This window comes from Seriola aureovittata, chromosome 19, assembly GCF_021018895.1.
Source record: "Seriola aureovittata isolate HTS-2021-v1 ecotype China chromosome 19, ASM2101889v1, whole genome shotgun sequence".
Classification (NCBI taxonomy): domain Eukaryota; kingdom Metazoa; phylum Chordata; class Actinopteri; order Carangiformes; family Carangidae; genus Seriola; species Seriola aureovittata.
The window spans coordinates 18,845,361-18,866,596 of record NC_079382.1 but is presented as its reverse complement, the minus strand read 5'-3'; the positions used below and the strand labels follow the sequence as shown (position 1 = coordinate 18,866,596).

The following is a 21,236-nucleotide window of genomic DNA, read 5'->3' as shown; positions in this document are numbered from 1 at the left end:
GCAGCTGCCTCTGATGTGATGAAACCGTAGTCCTAATCCTGCACATGGTAGAGGGGCCTTTCTTATGTTTGCCTCTTCGAGGATCTGTGAACAACAGAAGCAGCGTAATTGTAACTGTAGCAACACAAACGCTGTTGCTACAGTTACAATCCAATTACAATCCTTTTCCAAACTGTGTTGTGCAGACATCTAATTAAGAATATAAAAAAATAAACAAAAACACAGCTGGATGGATGGAGGACAAACACTGAAGAAAAGCAGAGGTGAAGTGACGTATTTGTTGTTGCCGCCCTTTGATCCTGTATTCAGCTCACACAGCAAACATGATGTCACCGCCCTGTCCACAGGCACGAGATGAAAGAGCTTACAACACCAGAGGAGAGAGAGGGATATGCATGAGGTCACATTAGGGTGTGTCCTGTTGTCGCTCCTCTCCTCTCCTCTCCTCTCCTCAGCCACTCCTGACGGTAAATGCGTGTGTGACATTAGACATCGTACACATCCTGGAAATGAGATCACTAGAGAGAGACAAGAAAAAAAAAAGAAGTAGGGAGAAAGAGTGAGAGGAGGAGGAGGAGGAGGAATGGGTGAGGAAGAGAAGGGAGGAGGAAATAAGATCAAACAGATTATTTCAGTGATTCTGGGAGAACAAAGATAAGATGGGGGGACCAGAGCAGTGGAAAATAAGGAGCGAAGACCAAATGAAACAGTTGAGCATACCGAGAACACCCATGGGAGAAATTGGGAAGGGAGAGGGTGGGTTGAAAAAAAAAAAAAAGCTCTGGGGATGCAGGATGAGGAATCACACACTTTACAGAACATGAAAGTGGCTGAATATTGGGACGAGAAATGAACAAAATCTGCTCATGAAATCTCTGCAGACGAAATAGATTTAGATTTGAATCAATTTTAGAAACACCAGATAAAGCTTTTTTAGATTAGCTGATGAACTGATTAGACTGTAGCACACACACACACACACACACACACACACACACACACACAATCCCACTCCTGCACTGCAAACCCTCGTGGCCTGTAAAAACATAAACACTTACAGTAGCTTAGTGGAGTCCTGATCTGAAGTCTGACATCATCTCTCAGTGTCTCAGGATGAGATCATCCCATCTAACTACTGGTCTTACTCATTGCACTGTGTATGTGTGTGTGTGTGTGAGAGAGAGTATGTGAATATACAAACCGACTGTGTGCACATATGTGCGCGTGCAGGTGTCCATTGTAGGAGAATTAGATTACTGGTAAAATACTGGACACAGTGATCTAATTGAAGCTGAAGGGCTTTTACTAGCATTGATTTTGACAGACAGCGCCTTGGTATCAAGGGGAAACAAAGCGAGTCCACCCACTTCTACACAAAGTGAAGTTTAATCCATTTTCTCCTGCACTATAGAAGAGTTTGGCTTAAATAGTGTATAGCTCAGCTGAAACTGGGATAAAGGGTTTAAGTCTCTTATGAACAGCATCAAAGTTGAGTCTGTATTACTGTAAAGCTGCAGCAACAGATTAAAAAAAAAAGCATGATTTAAATTCAGACCATGTTTAGTTCATGTGGATTTCACAGAATTTGATCATAAAGCACTAAAACATTTATATTTTCTTACATTGCCATTGCAACAGCAATGTAAAGTTGTCTTGACCTCCTTTACTGTAGACCTCAGTTTCTGCATGTTACGCTCCTCAAAGGACTCGAAGCCTGTCTGGAACAGTCTGTTACCATGGGAACAAGGAGCTGACAAGTACAGTGAGAAAGAAGTGAATGACTGTGTCCGCATGGGAGTGTTATTTTCTGAAAGCATTTTTGTACATTTGCAGGAATAAAAATAAATAAATAAATAAAAAAAATTAATCCCCAACAGAGACTAATACTGCAGCTGTGTTCTGGAGCAGCAACTTCAATCACTTGTTTCATTCAAGCCTACACCTCTGTAGGGGTTCATACTTTTGAGGTTATCATGTATTGTTTGTAAGATTTTGCATAGTTTGTTAGATTTATCTTACATGCTGCAGTCTGCTGATGGTTTGCACCCACCTTGAGTTAAAAAGTCAGTATTTTTGGTATTAAATAAAGGCTTGATGTAAAATATACTTTATTTACATGCTCAGATTGATCATGTATAATTAACTAATATAATTTGTTACATATCTAAAGTTGTAATGTTTTTAAATTAATGTTCCTGAAGGCCTGTTATACAAAAACACATTCCTTAAAGGGTGTAATGAAGGTTTCTATAAAAGGTACAAGCACCAAATCCAGCAGCACAGAACACACACCCCATGAACATTTTTTATTGGTCTGCTGTAAAAAGCAAAGCAGTCTTATATTCAGCATTAAAGAGTTATTGTTCCAGGAAACAAAGCCTGCTGGTACACTTCCCCAGAACAGCAGGACACTTAAATCACCTTCAATTTTGAGCCGTGTTATGGTTGGGCACAAGCTGCTGCGATTGTTGTTTAATTACAAAGAAGCAGTTACAGTCACATGTTAAAAATGTGAAGACACTGTAAAGAATTTGGGACAAAGTCAGTAACTATCATACTGAAAATATTCTCTCTGAATATTATATAATTAATGTATTGGCTTTGGGAAAGCTGTCACGACTCATTTATGATAGGACAGAGCCATAACTTCCTCTTACATAGTCACACATAGTCTGGTAGTGGCGCCATCTTGTGGCCAATCACAGTCATGTGTCTTTAATAGGTACAGTACACACTGTATCTACTGGGCACCTTGAGCATTTTGAATGTAAATCACCAGCACTTCCTTTGTGATTCATTGGTTAGATCTTCCTCCAAGTGCTTCCTCCACATTTGACTCATGTTCCAAACCAAATTCCACACATGATATAGTTAACGAAATTAAGCTGGGCATATCAATAGTGTGCAGTGGGTTTATCAAAGCTTTAACTTAATAAAATAACAATCAAAACACCCTTTAAAAACCTGCTCCTCTGATCCTTGTTAATTGATCTGTCATTTCAAGTGCCTTGAAATGACAGGTTTGTGATTTCTCAGGCTAACTACATGTGTATTGTAGGTTAATCAATGAGGCTAATCAGTGAGTGAGAGATCAGCCCTTCAGTGTGTCTGTCTGTGTGTGTGTGAGTGAGTGAATGAGAAGTGTGTGATGTGTTTTAAAAGCTGCACAGCGAGCAGATTGGTGAAAGGCTAAAAGACAGACACCTCCCCGCTGAGACGCTTATCTTTGTTCTCTGCTCTTCTACCAACAAACGAGTGACCAGAGTGACCTCTGAGCAGCAGGGGAGCGAGAGGAGGACAAAAAGACTGAGGGAGAAAGACAGAGGAGTTAAAAGACAGAGAAAGAGAGGCAGATAAATGAAACAATGGGAGACAGGGAGAAGCAGAAGGGATTTAAGTGATATTAAAACCTCCACTCTCTAATGCATACACTTTTACACACACACATATACAAACACACACACACACACACACACACACACACACACACACACACACACTACTCCTCTGTCTTGGCTCCAACTATCAAACACACCAGACTGGCCTGTCAACTTGTTTCCTCCCACTTGTTTAATAAATGACTTCGGCCTGCCTCCACTGTAACAAAGTCATATTTTAAGCCAGCAGCCACAATTAGAAACAGATCCAGGTGGTGACCTGCTGAACAAACAAAGAGTTGGGGTTACACTGAGGTGACCTTTGACCCGCACTGGCAAATAGGTTTAACCTTTTCACTCGAGGATGCACAAAGTGTTTTCTTCTTGAGACTGAGCATGTGTTTTCAGAGCTACTGTCATGGCTCATTTAACAAAATGTACCCTTCATTTACGGCTACTGTTAACCTCTTGGCTAGTGGTGTTAAACCTCAGCTGTGAATGGTGACAAGTTGCTAAAAATCAACAGTTCAGGAAGAAGAAATTGGGGATTGGGGTAAAATGGGGATTTGGAGGGAACATTGTTGGTTATACCGTTTTTTTTTTTGTTTTTTTTTTTTACAGTACTCTTTGTATATGTTACAACTGTTCTGATCAATATTTTGAGTTTAGAATAAATCAAATGTGTAATTTGAAGGGAGCCTATTGAAGTGATGAACTGACAGAATTATTCATGAACTTTTCCTCAACTCACCTAAGCTAGCAAAGTTAGTAGCTAGCTTGAGAACACAGTGCCGCATTTAGCAGCTAAAAGGAGAATGAAGATTGGACTTACATTCATAACTTTTTTCCAACTCTAGTTGTTAGTAGCTAATTTTCTTTTCCTACTCAGAATAAATATGTTGTGGACAGTATTAACATGTTCAGTTCTACATAAACAGTTCTGCCACTTTAAATAGGTTTAGGTTGTTTGCATTGTACATAGTGAGAAGGTGGAGTTAATAGTGCAACGCTGTTGGATTTTACCATATGTGGTTGGTTGATTAGTACGCATGTCATTTTTCCTGCATTGTGATTGGCTGGGGGGCGGGACTTGACGAGGTGCGGTAGAGTGAAAAAAAAGTGAGCGAGCGGCGTCTTCGGGAAGTTTGTTGCTCGGAGGATAAGTGAAGGAGGAAAAGACTGAGAATTGTAGTGAAACAGGGTTAAAGTATGGTTTGCCAGTTAATGTGCTGTATACATTAGAGCACAAGACTGCTAACCAGTGAAAACATGTATGTGTATTGTGAGAAGTTCAGTAATAGACGCAGTGGCTAATGTCGTGTTATTATTAGCCTTTCTAGCTAACTAGCTAAGTTGGTTGCCACGGAGACATTCTGAACTGCACAGACAGACTGCAAGCGACTCGGCTAAGGTCTGGAAGTTTCTTTGGATCACTAGAGACAGTCGGTGTCACCAGCCAGCGCTCCAGGTAGCCAAGTGAAGCCTGGTAGCTTCTTTAAGGACGAAGTGGGACTGGAGAGAGGATTCCCCTGTCAGCCCGCCACGATCAGCCATCAACCGGCCACGGTCAGCCATCAGCCCGCCTGGAGATCCCAACAGCGGGATTGCGTGACTTACCTGTAGCTATTGTGAGTACTGAAGAGTTTTATTTGCTCTGTTAGAGTGAAGCAACTTCTACTCATTTGGCCAGGGGTTTATTTTCTAAAAAAATTCTTTCATTTTGTTGTCGGCTTGTTTGTGTGTGTCTGTGAGTTGTTAACTGGTTTTCATGACTCATGAAGCTTCATAAGAAACTACCATGATGCAGTTTGATAAACAGCATTTAGCTAAATCATATTTTTTTTTTTAGTGTGTATTGGAGCTTGGGATCACAATGTCGGCTGTAGGGTACCTAACCTCAGTTTGTTGTTATCTGAATAAATAGCTAGTTAGAGCCAAAAGTGGTGGATTGTGTTTGTTTATTACACTATGCAAGAGAAGATACACAACTGCTATGCGAACACTTTTACCATATCAACTTTAAGAAATATGTCAGCATTGTGTTTGCAGCTTTTTCCATTGCCCTCAAGTGGCCAAACATCAGTTAATGTAGATCAGAAAAGTAGTAGAAAATATATCAGATGTTGGTTGCAGTGGGATGCGAAAGCTCTTGTCAATAAGTAGATTGCTGTTTACAGACATGACAATGAAAAATGCTAATATCAAGCACAAAAGGTCAGTTTATTTGGGGTTAGATTAAAATTATGGCAAAGACAGACAGAGAGGAGCACAGGGTAGTAAGAGTGGAAAAAAACAGCATGAAAACAGACAAGAACAAAAGAAACAAGACAATTCCCCCATGTGTCGGTTTTTCTCCTCTTTATTCTGCAGTCTGTGCTAAAATTGTTTTTGTGTTCTCAAGTGGTCTGGCAGGGAATGCTGGGAATTTTGATCTACAATACAGTGTAAGCAGCTCCATTTGAAATTTCTGTACACTCCAACCTCAGTAACTCCTCCACTGTATCAGTCACCGCTCTGTGTTTTGTTTTTACATATAATCATGTTTCCAATTAACCAGTTCCGCAACATCCTATACCTCATTTTATCGGCCAAAATCAACCCACGCTGCTTTTCAGGCATGAGCTGAACTATTTCATTTCACTTTACCCATATGATTTGAATTAATTATGCTTCTATAGCTGGTGGCTTAATGAAAAACTGCCTCACATTTATCACCACTTTAAAGGGGCGTTCAGAGATCTGATGATCTGCTGCATTCCTTGTTTGTTGCATCATAGTTTTTTCTTAGAAGGAGTTTGTATTTATTAGTGTAACACATTGTATTTCAAGCAAGTATCAGCTTTGGAAAATTGGAAAAGAGGGTCTTCAGATAAAATGCTATATGTAAAAAAAATTGTTATTTGACCACCGTTTACATAAGAAATATACAATATCAAAGAGGAACACATGTCTTTCTCATTATTTGTGAGTGTTGCAGCTTCAGTAAAAATATAAAAACTTACAGACCCACAGAGGATTATTACTTCTGTAGTTCCCTGAAGCTCTGGAGCATTTTACTCTTTTAGATGATTATTTTTCATATAAGTTTTACAAGTTTTCTATTTTGGTTTATTCCCACTTCTCTGCTCAGCCTCGTTTTCAGTTGCCAGCAGCTGTTTATCTCTGATAAGCCCACTGTATGCTACAATACCAGCATCTCACAAACAAAGTTAGCAGCTAGCTGTTGAACACAGCCGAGTGTTTAGCTGATATTCCCCTGAGCAGTTGGAAAGGACCAAAACAAAACTAAAGGGAGAGCCAAGTAGATAGAAACTTAACTGGCAATGAATCCTTAAGTTACTCTATATGGGCTGGATGTGTAATTAGAAAGCGAATTGCTAACACATTAACCCTATCATCTTTATATGGTGACAATATGTCAGTAAGTTTGTTTCCACACCTGAATGTTTTATGCACATTTTTGATTTACACATAAAAAGTTTGAGGAAAGAAAGCACAGAAACTGAGGTAGGAAAATGATGTAATGACTAAAGGGATGAAAAATGGCATCGTATCAAAACTTCATATCTGTCTGGACCAATAAAGACACTTTAATTACTAACATTCACATAACTGTAGTGGACACGCTCTAATTTATATTTTGGTTCAAATTTACATTAAAATTGGATGGAAACTTGATTACTGGTGCATTTACAGTTTTTGTGCTCCTCACAATTATCTGAAGAAAAAGAAAGTATCAAATCATTTTACTTTCATGACTGAAACAAAGTTTACAAACCTCAATAAAGTGCACACTATTCGACATGAGCCGTAAGAGTATGTTTAAAAATTATGACCCCACTTTGGCTTTCTCAGTAAAAAATCCCTGGTGTGTGTCTCTTAACATCTCAGATCTTACCTTTACAGGTCCCGGCTGGCGTTTCCTCAGCGGTGTCGTTTAGAAGCAGGAAGGATGGAGGCATTCTTCCTCCCAGGGCCTCCTGTTCTTTCTGTTCCTGTCCTCTTTCCACTCTTGCTCTAAATCAGAGCGACAGGACCTGCAGGGGGCAGAGGAGAACATCAAATACGCAGCTCTGACATGCATGAAAGACTGTGACGGTGCTGCTCAGTGCAGGAGCTGAGGCAGGACAGATACAGATGAATAAATGGATGAGGGTAGGATGGATGGATACCCTGAACTAATGTCCACCCCCTCGGAGTCGGACATGTGAAGGGGGAAAAGGGGAAATGTGAGGAAGCCTGTTAGTCTTCCTTTCAAATAATGCCTCAACTACATTTCTACGTTTGAGTAAAGTTTTATGGCATTTTAAGGTCTGGAAAGTTCAAGTAATTGTGTCAGATGTGAAAGTTGTTAAACTGATGGAGCGTGGATAGTGTTTGAAGATATACTTTAGCCTGATTATAATCCAGAATAATGGCGCTTGCCAGATATGAGCATACAACAAGTTCCAGAGAGTGTTTTAAAATAATATGATTGATAATGTACCTGATATAATCTGAATTGTTCTGCTAAACCTTCCCATCAGGTTCTGCACGGACCACAAGAAAAACGCTGGAAGAAATTGGCAAATACTGTTGGGTCCAGGTCTAGTTTCAATCACCTTCAAAAACACACCACTACTTCTTCCTGGAGCTTCGCAGAGCCTTATCATGACTCCCTGCATTTGTTTTTAAAGGCCGACAATTGCATTTTCACTTGCTGCCTCCTTTCACCAAGCAGTAAAAGGTCCCAGGACAGTTTGGACGATCAGTGAGGACAGGAGCGACACTTCAGACAGCACATTGTGTGTGAGTGCAAAGAATGACAAATCACATTAACGCCAAGACACCTGGTATATTGTGAAAGAGAGATAAGCGCACAGACATGAAACACCAGTGACAGTTTTATATTGCTTCAGTCTAACCTAAAAGCAGCTGCAGCACAGATGATTTGAACAAGGTGAGGAGCAATTGTAAGAGTAACTAACATAAACTGCCAATAGATATAATATCAGATACAAGGTCAAACTATTATTGTGATGTATATACTGGATTAGAATTGTCTTTTATAGACTATCATGTCTTTTTCAGTTGGTTATTTACTTCAGCTCTGTTGGTAATGTCCACTGCACCTGTCTCAGCAACTGTTGAGGGATGAGCCACATGGTCCCCAGAGGATGGATCCCTAAAGACATCAGTAATCCCTTGACTGTTCATCAAACTCCACCATTAAGTTTGACATTTTTTGTTTTGTGTGAAATATCTCAACAAAAACTGGATGGATTGCCATGAAATCTGATACAGATACTAAAGGTCTCCAAATGATGTATTGTACTGACATTGGTGATTCCCTGACTTAGATCTAAAGCCACCGAAAAGGTCAAAATGTAAATGGGTTTAATACTTTGGTTTATGACCAAATACCTGCAAAACGAATGATATTTCTATCAGCAAAAAGGCGCTAAACTAAAGTTGGATTTATAATTGTAGCCATGGTTACTATAAGTGCTGCTGTAGATACATGTGGTGTGGGTTTTGATTTATAGTTGAGTATCAGATTTCACTCCTTTATAACACCATCACTAACTGTATTGTACATAATCAGGCCGTGCCATGCTTTAATTATATCCCCCACTGTAACTGTCTTTATATTGTTTCATGCACTTTGTAATATAGAGCTGTGATGTCTTTATAGGACTGGGATTATATGCAGGTAACATTATTTCACCTTGTTTCATTACTTAATAAGAGACCACTCCTATGCTGTCGCTGTCTTCATGTTATTTTTTTCATCATGATAAGAGAGTGATGATTGTGTTCAGCTAAAGGTTTGCAGAAGAAATGTCTCTGTTAGAACATGTATTACTGGAGAGGAGACCACCACTGAGTCGCCCTTCAACTTCAACAATGTACACCTACAAACAGGCTGGGCCATCTACATTAGCCTGCCTTTAATTGCTCATGACCTACAGTGAGAATGTTTACAGGGGAATTTAATCTGCACAAGAGCGTTATTAACAAAATGTGGGTGTATAATTTTGTCGAAAAATATCTTTTTCGATTCTTAGAGAGATTTTTACATCATGATCCATACATCATTTCATGAGAAACTGACAAAGATGTCTAAAAATGCCCTAATCTCGCAATGTTAAGGCAAGTGGATCCAATTCTGTAACTAATTCAGCACCAATTTAATGGGTGCTTCCCTGGCCCATGCCCCGTCCCTCCACCAAGTCAGGTACACATTGGTTGAGAGCTCTTTCTGTAATCCTGCTGACAAACAAACCAACAGAGACACAGGTGAAAAACATAACCTCTTTGGTGGAGGTAAAAAAATAAACAGAATGGGGTTGAAGTCTTTATTATAAATCATTTACATTACAAAGTAAGACATTAGTCATTGCCATATCCATCCAAACATCTTGTTTACAAGGAGAGGTTAGTGAATCAGCACGCCAGAGGAGGGGTTCTTCTTCTGAAGTCATATTTCGCCATACAGGAGGATGTTGGCACAGGGTTAATCATACTACTGTTGAACCATGCACTCAGACACACACACACACACAGAATATCGTCAACCTTCAAGTATGAGTACACAGGTGCTGTGCTGATTTTAGCTCAGGTGTTGAGCCATCAATGGCAGATGAAAAAAAGTGAGAAACAGGACAGAAAATGAAGCTGCACGGACAAGACAAGGTGATGTGCAAGACAGAGAGACAGCAGGTAGCTTTCTTATCCATCTGGACCTTTTTGGACTGACATGAGACTCCCTCTGTCCCATTCATATTCACGCTGTCCACTCTTAATATTCTGAGGGAGTCAATCCACTGACCCCTTCCTCACGATATCTTTCCCGTTAAAGGCTTGATGAAGGCTTCATTCATCCTGACACACGCATCCATATTGCATCTGATCTGACATCATAGTGAGCTGGACAATGTGGAGGAGGATAACTGGTCCTCTAAGTTGAATTAGTGAGGTCTTTGAGTCTGGAAAATATTTTTTGGTCTTTTCCCTGCCCTTTCTGTCCTTTTCACATAACACTTTTTTTTTTTTTTTTTTTTTTTAATATCTTTAAATAAAAATGCTTTAGAAATCATCTACAAACCTTCATTTTCTATAAATTACAGATTTTGTTAAAGCAACAGTTGAAATTTGCAGTAGAAAACTCAGGGAGCGAGAAAGAGACGACCTCTGCATCCAGCAGTGACAAAAAGGATTGGTAGAAAAAAAACATCTATACAACAGCAAACTGATATAATTTAGCCAAAAGAAAAGATTGAAGGATCCTTTGAGTGAGACCCTACAGTGTCCAATCATGGCTTTAGAAAGGAGCTGATGCACTGAAAGGCAGCCTCAGACCGGGTCAGTGTGTGTGTGTATGTATATATATATATATATATATATCTGAACTTCTCGTGTTTATATTCTGTGTGTAAATTAGTCAGCATCTGTTGTTGTGTTATCATGCTCGCGTCAGAAGCTCCTGAGCCCACGTCTTGATGGCAGAAGTTGTGTGTTGGAGCAGCTGCCACGTTGAGTTGGTGAAGGACAAGGCGTGGCCCTGGAGACACGACACCGACACCTCGCCGCTGCAAGAAAAACAAAGAAAAATAAGTTTCTGACAGTCTGCCCTTCACCTCATAAGTGATTTATTAAATTGGCATTATTAAAACTTAAGAATCGTCTCTGCTGGTAAATTGTTAGTGATCTGCAAATTGGTTACAAGGAAACAAGAAGTTAGTACAGCAAGATAACTTCACTTACTGACATAACTTCCAAACGATATATTAAACTTTCATTCCTATCCTTTATAAATGTAGGTGTAATTCATATATACATATACATGAATGGAGAAATTTGTCAGCAGTATTCATGCAGTTTAATGTGAGGTAGAAATATGATTATGCTAAAATAACCACCAGTATTTTGTCATTTAGGTTTGTAATGTTTTGTAATTTCAGGTTCATCATTTTGTGAAATGTAATATGTTAGTACGTTTCCCTCACCACAATTCACATTCTCTTACATGCTGCTACACTGTGTTGCAATATATACATTCAGTATTAGACTTTTAACTGCTACCGACCGGTGCGAGCGCCACCTCTAGGCAACGTGATACTATGATTTACTTTTTCATTTATTATTCCTAGAGTTGACCTGGCCCTCATAAAAAGGGTCAGAAAAAATTTTGTTGAAGATGCTGATGCTTAAGGGTGTGGTTCTGGCAGCGAGTTAAATACGAAACAGGAAGTGGCTTTATGTCCATGACATATTGACATACTTCAGACCGGTAAGGTCCCTTACAGAGCCTGGTTTCTGTCTCCGCCTAGAGGTCACAATTGAGAATGCACATACAAATGCTCTACATCTTTTCTGCAGCCACACAGTCAAGAAATATCACCCCGTGAGCACAATGTCCGGCGGTCGTTATGATGTGTGACTGCTTCATATGGCGCACTACGAGCCCCCCCGAGATGTGCAGGAGTGCGAGTGTCCTATCAACACTGCTTGCCGCTTTAATTTTTTATTTAATTTAATTTTAATAATAATAATAATAATAACTAGAAAATTCCAGGGAAATTTTGAGTGCCACGGGGGCTACTGCCGGGATGAGTACATGATTTATTTCCAGTGTTCAAAAGTCACCCTGATCATATTCTGGTTTTGAGAAATGTCTTGATATAAAAGACTCTGATATAAAACAATGTCACATCCCTCCATCATGTATTATGTGGGAAATATCTCATATTCTGTCTTGTTTTTTTTAATAAAACAAGAGGCAACATGTCTTCAAACTGGCATTTAAAGGGTTAAAATCCTGAAAACTAATAATCATTTGGCAGGTTTGAGCAGAACTGAAGTGGTTTAAGAGATTTATGCAAAAAAAGCAGAAAAAAATATTGATAAAAAATATTAATATATATAATAAGTATACTATGACGTTTTTTGCCATTTTTATGCTCTACTATAATATGTATTTTTTTGGCATTTTTATGCCTTACTATACTATGACGTTTTTTGCCATTTTTATGCCTTATTATACTATGATGTTTTTTTTGAAATTTTATGCCATACAATACTATGACGTTTTTTGCCATTTTTATGCCTTATTATACTATGACGTTTTTTGCCATTTTTATGCTCTACTAGAATATGACTTTTTTTTGTCATTTTATGCCTTACTATACTATGACATTTTTTTAAATTTTATGCCATACTATACTATGACGTTTTTTGCCATTTTTATGCCTTATTATACTATGACGTTTTTTGAAATTTTATGCCATACAATACTATGACGTTTTGACATTTTTATGCTCTACTATAATATGTATTTTTTTGGCATTTTTTTGCCTTACTATACTGTGACGTTTTGTGCCTGACTATACTATGACGTTTTTTGCCATTTTTATGCCTTATTATACTATGATGTTTTTTTGAAATTTTATGCCATACAATACTATGACATTTTTTGACATTTTTATGCTCTACTATAATATGACTTTTTTTGGCATTTTTTTTGCCTTACTATACTGTGACGTTTTGTGCCTAACTATACTATGACGTTTTTTGCCATTTTTATGCCTTATTATACTATGACGTTTTTTGAAATTTTATGCCATTCTATACTATGACGTTTTTTGCCATTTTTATGCCTTATTATACTATGACGTTTTTTGACATTTTTATGCTCTAGTATAATATGTATTTTTTTGGCATTTTTATGCCTTACTATACTGTGACGTTTTGTGCCTGACTATACTATGACGTTTTTTGCCATTTTTATGCCTTATTGTACTATGATGTTTTTTTTGAAATTTTATGCCATACTATACTATGACGTTTTTTGCCATTTTTATGCTCTACTAGAATATGACTTTTTTTCGGCATTTTATGCCTTACTATACTATGACGTTTTTTGCCATTTTTATGCCTTATTATACTATGACGTTTTTTGAAATTTTATGCCATACAATACTATGACGTTTTTTGCCATTTTTATGCTCTACTATAATATGTATTTTTTTGGCATTTTTATGCCTTACTATACTGTGACGTTTTGTGCCTGACTATACTATGACGTTTTTTTGCCATTTTTATGCCTTATTATACTATGATGTTTTTTTTTAAATTTTATGCCATACTATACTATGACTTTTTTTGCCATTTTTATGCCTTATTATACTATGACGTTTTTTGCCATTTTTATGCTCTACTACAATATGACTTTTTTTTGTCATTTTATGCCTTACTATACTATGACGTTTTTTGAAATTTTATGCCATACTATACTATGACGTTTTTTGCCATTTTTATGCTCTACTAGAATATGACTTTTTTTGGCATTTTTTTTGCCTTACTATACTGAGACGTTTTGTGCCTGACTATACTATGACGTTTTTTGCCATTTTTATGCCTTATTATACTATGACGTTTTTTGACATTTTTATGCTCTACTAGAATATGACTTTTTTTTGTCATTTTATGCCTTACTATACTATGACATTTTTTTAAATTTTATGCCATACTATACTATGACGTTTTTTGCCATTTTTATGCCTTATTATACTATGACGTTTTTTGAAATTTTATGCCATACAATACTATGACGTTTTTTGACATTTTTATGCTCTACTATAATATGTATTTTTTTGGCATTTTTATGCCTTACTATACTGTGACGTTTTGTGCCTGACTATACTATGACGTTTTTTGCCATTTTTATGCCTTATTATACTATGATGTTTTTTTGAAATTTTATGCCATACAATACTATGACGTTTTTTGACATTTTTATGCTCTACTATAATATGACTTTTTTCGGCATTTTTTTTTGCCTTACTATACTGTGACGTTTTGTGCCTGACTATACTATGACATTTTTTTAAATTTTATGCCTTATTATACTATGACGTTTTTTGCCATTTTTATGCCTTATTATACTATGATGTTTTTTTGAAATTTTATGCCATACAATACTATGACATTTTTTGACATTTTTATGCTCTACTATAATATGACTTTTTTTGGCATTTTTTTTGCCTTACTATACTGTGATGTTTTGTGCCTGACTATACTATGACGTTTTTTGCCATTTTTATGCCTTATTATACTATGACGTTTTTTGAAATTTTATGCCATTCTATACTATGACGTTTTTTGCCATTTTTATGCCTTATTATACTATGACGTTTTTTGACATTTTTATGCTCTAGTATAATATGTATTTTTTTGGCATTTTTATGCCTTACTATACTGTGACGTTTTGTGCCTGACTATACTATGACGTTTTTTGCCATTTTTATGCCTTATTATACTATGATGTTTTTTTTTAAATTTTATGCCATACTATACTATGACGTTTTTTGCCATTTTTATGCTCTACTAGAATATGACTTTTTTTGGCATTTTTATGCCTTACTATACTATGACGTTTTTTGCCATTTTTATGCCTTATTATACTATGACGTTTTTTGAAATTTTATGCCATACAATACTATGACGTTTTTTGCCATTTTTATGCTCTACTATAATATGTATTTTTTTGGCATTTTTATGCCTTACTATACTGTGACGTTTTGTGCCTGACTATACTATGACGTTTTTTGCCATTTTTATGCCTTATTATACTATGATGTTTTTTTTTAAATTTTATGCCATACTATACTATGACGTTTTTTGACATTTTTATGCTCTACTATAATATGACGTTTTTTGGCATTTTTTTTGCCTTACTATACTGTGACGTTTTGTGCCTGACTATACTATGACGTTTTTTGCCATTTTTATGCCTTATTATACTATGACGTTTTTTGAAATTTTATGCCATACTATACTATGACGTTTTTTGCCATTTTTATGCCTTATTATACTATGATGTTTTTTTGAAATTTTATGCCATACAATACTATGACGTTTTTTGACATTTTTATGCTCTACTATAATATGTATTTTTTTGGCATTTTTATGCCTTACTATACTGTGACGTTTTGTGCCTGACTATACTATGACATTTTTTTAAATTTTATGCCTTATTATACTATGACGTTTTTTGCCATTTTTATGCCATATTATACTATGATGTTTTTTTGAAATTTTATGCCATACAATACTATGACATTTTTTGACATTTTTATGCTCTACTATAATATGACTTTTTTTGGCATTTTTATGCCTTACTATACTATGACGTTTTTTGCCATTTTTATGCCTTATTATACTATGACGTTTTTTGAAATTTTATGCCATACAATACTATGACGTTTTTTGCCATTTTTATGCTCTACTATAATATGTATTTTTTTGGCATTTTTATGCCTTACTATACTGTGACGTTTTGTGCCTGACTATACTATGACGTTTTTTGCCATTTTTATGCCTTATTATACTATGATGTTTTTTTTTAAATTTTATGCCATACTATACTATGACGTTTTTTGACATTTTTATGCTCTACTATAATATGACGTTTTTTGGCATTTTTTTTGCCTTACTATACTGTGACGTTTTGTGCCTGACTATACTATGACGTTTTTTGCCATTTTTATGCCTTATTATACTATGACGTTTTTTGAAATTTTATGCCATACAATACTATGACGTTTTTTGACATTTTTATGCTCTACTATAATATGTATTTTTTTGGCATTTTTATGCCTTACTATACTGTGACGTTTTGTGCCTGACTATACTATGACATTTTTTAAAATTTTATGCCTTATTATACTATGACGTTTTTTGCCATTTTTATGCCATATTATACTATGATGTTTTTTTTGAAATTTTATGCCATACAATACTATGACATTTTTTGACATTTTTATGCTCTACTATAATATGACTTTTTTTGGCATTTTTTTTGCCTTACTATACTGTGACGTTTTGTGCCTGACTATACTATGACATTTTTTGCCATTTTTATGCCTTATTATACTATGATGTTTTTTTGAAATTTTATGCCATACAATACTATGACGTTTTTTGCCATTTTTATGCTCTACTAGAATATGACGTTTTTTTGTCATTTTTATGCTCTACTAGAATATGACGTTTTTTTGTCATTTTTATGCTCTACTAGAATATGACTTTTTTTTGGCATTTTATGCCTTACTATACTATGACATTTTTTTAAATTTTATGCCATACTATACTATGACGTTTTTTGCCATTTTTAAACTTATTATACTATGACGTTTTTTGCCATTTTTATGCCATACAATACTATGACGTTTTTTGACATTTTTATGCTCTACTATAATATGTATTTTTTTGGCATTTTTATGCCTTACTATACTGTGACGTTTTGTGCCTGACTATACTATGACGTTTTTTGCCATTTTTATGCCTTATTATACTATGATGTTTTTTTTGAAATTTTATGCCATACAATACTATGACGTTTTTTGACATTTTTATGCTCTACTATAATATGACTTTTTTCGGCATTTTTTTTTGCCTTACTATACTGTGATGTTTTGTGCCTGACTATACTATGACATTTTTTAAAATTTTATGCCTTATTATACTATGACGTTTTTTTAAATTTTATGCCATTCTATACTATGACGTTTTTTGACATTTTTATGCTCTAGTATAATATGTATTTTTTTGGCATTTTTATGCCTTACTATACTGTGACGTTTTGTGCCTGACTATACTATGACGTTTTTTGCCATTTTTATGCCTTATTATACTATGATGTTTTTTTTGAAATTTTATGCCATACTATACTATGACGTTTTTTGACATTTTTATGCTCTACTATAATATGACTTTTTTGGCATTTTTTTTGCCTTACTATACTGTGACGTTTTGTGCCTGACTATACTATGACGTTTTTTGCCATTTTTATGCTTAGTATACAATGACATTTTTTTAAATTTTATGCCATACTATACTATGACGTTTTTTGCCATTTTTATGCCCTATTATACTATGATGTTTTTTTGTCATTTTTATGCTCTACTAGAATATGACGTTTTTTTGTCATTTTTATGCTCTACTAGAATATGACTTTTTTTTGGCATTTTATGCCTTACTATACTATGACATTTTTTTAAATTTTATGCCATACTATACTATGACGTTTTTTGCCATTTTTAAACTTATTATACTATGACGTTTTTTGAAATTTTATGCCATACAATACTATGACGTTTTTTGACATTTTTATGCTCTACTATAATATGTATTTTTTTGGCATTTTTATGCCTTACTATACTGTGACGTTTTGTGCCTGACTATACTATGACGTTTTTTGCCATTTTTATGCCTTATTATACTATGATGTTTTTTTTGAAATTTTATGCCATACAATACTATGACGTTTTTTGACATTTTTATGCTCTACTATAATATGACTTTTTTCGGCATTTTTTTTTGCCTTACTATACTGTGACGTTTTGTGCCTGACTATACTATGACATTTTTTAAAATTTTATGCCTTATTATACTATGACGTTTTTTGCCATTTTTATGCCATACAATACTATGACGTTTTTTGCCATTTTTATGCTCTACTAGAATATGACGTTTTTTTGTCATTTTTATGCTCTACTAGAATATGACTTTTTTTGTCATTTTTATGCCTTAGTATACTATGACATTTTTTGAAATTTTATGCCATACTATACTATGACGTTTTTTGCCATTTTTATGCTCTACTAGAATATGACTTTTTTTTGAAATTTTATGCCATACTATACTATGACGTTTTTTGCCATTTTTATGCTCTACTATAATATGACTTTTTTCTGCATTTTTTTTTGCCTTACTATACTGTGACGTTTTGTGCCTGACTATACTATGACATTTTTTAAAATTTTATGCCTTATTATACTATGACGTTTTTTGCCATTTTTATGCCATACAATACTATGACGTTTTTTGCCATTTTTATGCTCTACTAGAATATGACGTTTTTTTGTCATTTTTATGCTCTACTAGAATATGACTTTTTTTGTCATTTTTATGCCTTAGTATACTATGACATTTTTTGAAATTTTATGCCATACTATACTATGACGTTTTTTGCCATTTTTATGCTCTACTAGAATATGACTTTTTTTTGGCATTTTATGCCTTACTATACTATGACGTTTTTTTGTCATTTTTATGCCTTATTATACTATGGCGTTTTTTGAAATTTTATGCCATACAATACTATGACGTTTTTTGACATTTTTATGCTCTACTATAATATGTATTTTTTTGGCATTTTTATGCCTTACTATACTGTGACGTTTTGTGCCTGACTATACTATGACGTTTTTTGCCATTTTTATGCCTTATTATACTATGATGTTTTTTTGAAATTTTATGCCATACAATACTATGACGTTTTTTGACATTTTTATGCTCTACTATAATATGACTTTTTTCGGCATTTTTTTTTGCCTTACTATACTGTGACGTTTTGTGCCTGACTATACTATGACATTTTTTAAAATTTTATGCCTTATTATACTATGACGTTTTTTGCCATTTTTATGCCTTATTATACTATGATGTTTTTTTGAAATTTTATGCCATACAATACTATGACATTTTTTGACATTTTTATGCTCTACTATAATATGACTTTTTTTGGCATTTTTTTTGCCTTACTATACTGTGACGTTTTGTGCCTGACTATACTATGACGTTTTTTGCCATTTTTATGCCTTATTATACTATGACGTTTTTTTAAATTTTATGCCATTCTATACTATGACGTTTTTTGACATTTTTATGCTCTAGTATAATATGTATTTTTTTGGCATTTTTATGCCTTACTATACTGTGACGTTTTGTGCCTGACTATACTATGACGTTTTTTGCCATTTTTATGCCTTATTATACTATGATGTTTTTTTGAAATTTTATGCCATACTATACTATGACGTTTTTTGACATTTTTATGCTCTACTATAATATGACTTTTTTTGGCATTTTTTTTGCCTTACTATACTGTGACGTTTTGTGCCTGACTATACTATGACGTTTTTTGCCATTTTTATGCTTAGTATACAATGACATTTTTTTAAATTTTATGCCATACTATACTATGACGTTTTTTGCCATTTTTATGCTCTACTAGAATATGTATTTTTTGGCATTTTTATGCCTTACTATACTGTGACGTTTTGTGCCTGACTATACTATGACGTTTTTTGCCATTTTTATGCCTTATTATACTATGATGTTTTTTTGAAATTTTATACTATACTATGACGTTTTTCCATCCATACCTTCAGCTGTAACACAGCCAAAATGATCAGCAAATCAAAAAAGAAAAGTAAAGAAAATGTCCAAAAAAGGACAGAGGGACCCCTGAGGGTTAATAAATCCCATGAACCGCTATTTAAATTACCACTATTATGTTTTTTTCTGTGCTAAATTTAACATTACTGGGGAGGAGAGCAACGCGACTAGAAGTGACAGCGAGAGAGGGCTAGTAGCTTCTCCTCTCCTCTGTCTCAGCGGAGACCGTCACAACTTCATTCACTCTTTTAACAAAACAAAAAAAAAAGCAACGAAGGAAGCAGTAAATGGACTTACATATTTAAGACCTAACTAAATGTAATTTAAGACCTAACATGCGGCTAATGTAAAGCTAGCGGAGCTTGGAGAGTTGGTTATCTGGTTGCTAGGCGCACGCAGGCACGCACACAGGTCAGTAGCTGCCGTTGCCATGGCAATGTGAAAATCTGCCCAGAATTTGGCTTCTACATGGCTTCAAACAACTGCAAATTATGAGAAAACCGTTACTTCTTTTCATAAACCGAAAAGACCGTGCCAGACACTGAAGCCAGAAGTTTCTTACAGTCTCTATTTTATTCAGATATTCCTTAAAATGAGTGCGTAAGCTCAGTGCGAAGACAGAGTGAGATTCTTTTGAAAAAAAAAGACGATTACATTAGGTGTCAATGAGAGTGAGACAGGTATTGCTGCCGGACTCGGCACCCCCGTTTAAATTTTGTGCAGACCCTGCCTGTCAAAGTTACATTTTATGAATCCCAACAACTATGTCTACATTTTCAGAAAGAATTATTTGTCTCCTTTTTACGGTTTGGCCGCGAGCTCGAGTTAAAAATAAAAAATAATGGTTATTTTTTACTGCTTCACGCACTCTAGCCAACTGACGCTTTCATTCTAGCTGTAGAGGAGTGCCTCGGAGCTGAGCACCCGTGGCACTAATAATAATAATAATAAAAACATGGACGCTAAATAAATGTTAAACACTCAGAGCACTGACTTGCAGGAGTCCTGTAGGTTGGTCCATGCTCGCTGTAGCAGGTCAGACATGTAGGCCAGCGCTGGCAGGATGTAGTTCTGATGTAGGAGGAGGAGGAGCTCCTTCAGATATGCCAACACCTGGAACACACTGTCTGGGGTGTTGGTGTTTACCTGAGCAAAGAAAAAAACAGAGGAAAATATTATTTGTTAAATATTAAACATCGGCGAGTGACAGTTTTCTGTTCATACATTCACAGTCTTACCCATTCTATGACCAGCGGCGTCTTTTCTTTGACCCAGAGGATAAACTGCGTGGTGTTTTCAGAGATGAAGATAGCTGCTGTTTTGGCGTTCTCCAAACCTTGTTCCATTAGTGGCCCCAAGACCCGCGCACACTCAGAGTAATAATAAGGAGTGTTTGTCTCCAACCAGCTGCAAAAAAAAAAAAATGCACAAAACACAAGTTGATGAAATGATTTATTTGCATTAACAGTTTTTATACATAGTAAAGAGTTTAAAGATTTGTCATGGACCCTATGATCATTAGGTCTGTGAAGTTAAAAAGCTGTCAGGGCTCTCAATCATTGTTTCCATTGCAAAGTCATTTCCTGTAGTGTTTTTAAACTTGACACTCATTTATATCCAGTAAATTTTAACTAT

At 35.3% G+C, this 21,236-nt stretch overlaps 1 protein-coding gene and 1 long non-coding RNA gene across 2 annotated transcripts in view; one reads left to right on the top strand and one right to left on the bottom strand.

The window, feature by feature from the left end:
• Positions 1–4,022: 4,022 nt before the first annotated feature.
• On the top strand, positions 4,023–10,453 carry LOC130187747 (uncharacterized). Its single transcript, XR_008830496.1, has 3 exons — positions 4,023–5,005; positions 7,284–7,606; positions 7,904–10,453. It is a non-coding gene; the product is annotated as an uncharacterized LOC130187747 (long non-coding RNA).
• The window catches only part of tmem214 (transmembrane protein 214), a 23,974-nt gene continuing 12,439 nt past the window's right edge, over positions 9,702–21,236 (bottom strand). Inside the window, exons 15-17 of the mRNA XM_056405608.1 lie at positions 20,840–21,008; positions 20,596–20,747; positions 9,702–10,948 (exon numbers count right to left, since the gene is read on the bottom strand). Of these exons, the coding sequence (XP_056261583.1) occupies positions 10,822–10,948; positions 20,596–20,747; positions 20,840–21,008 (448 nt within the window). The 3' untranslated portion in view covers positions 9,702–10,821. The remainder of the gene's footprint in view (positions 10,949–20,595; positions 20,748–20,839; positions 21,009–21,236) is intronic.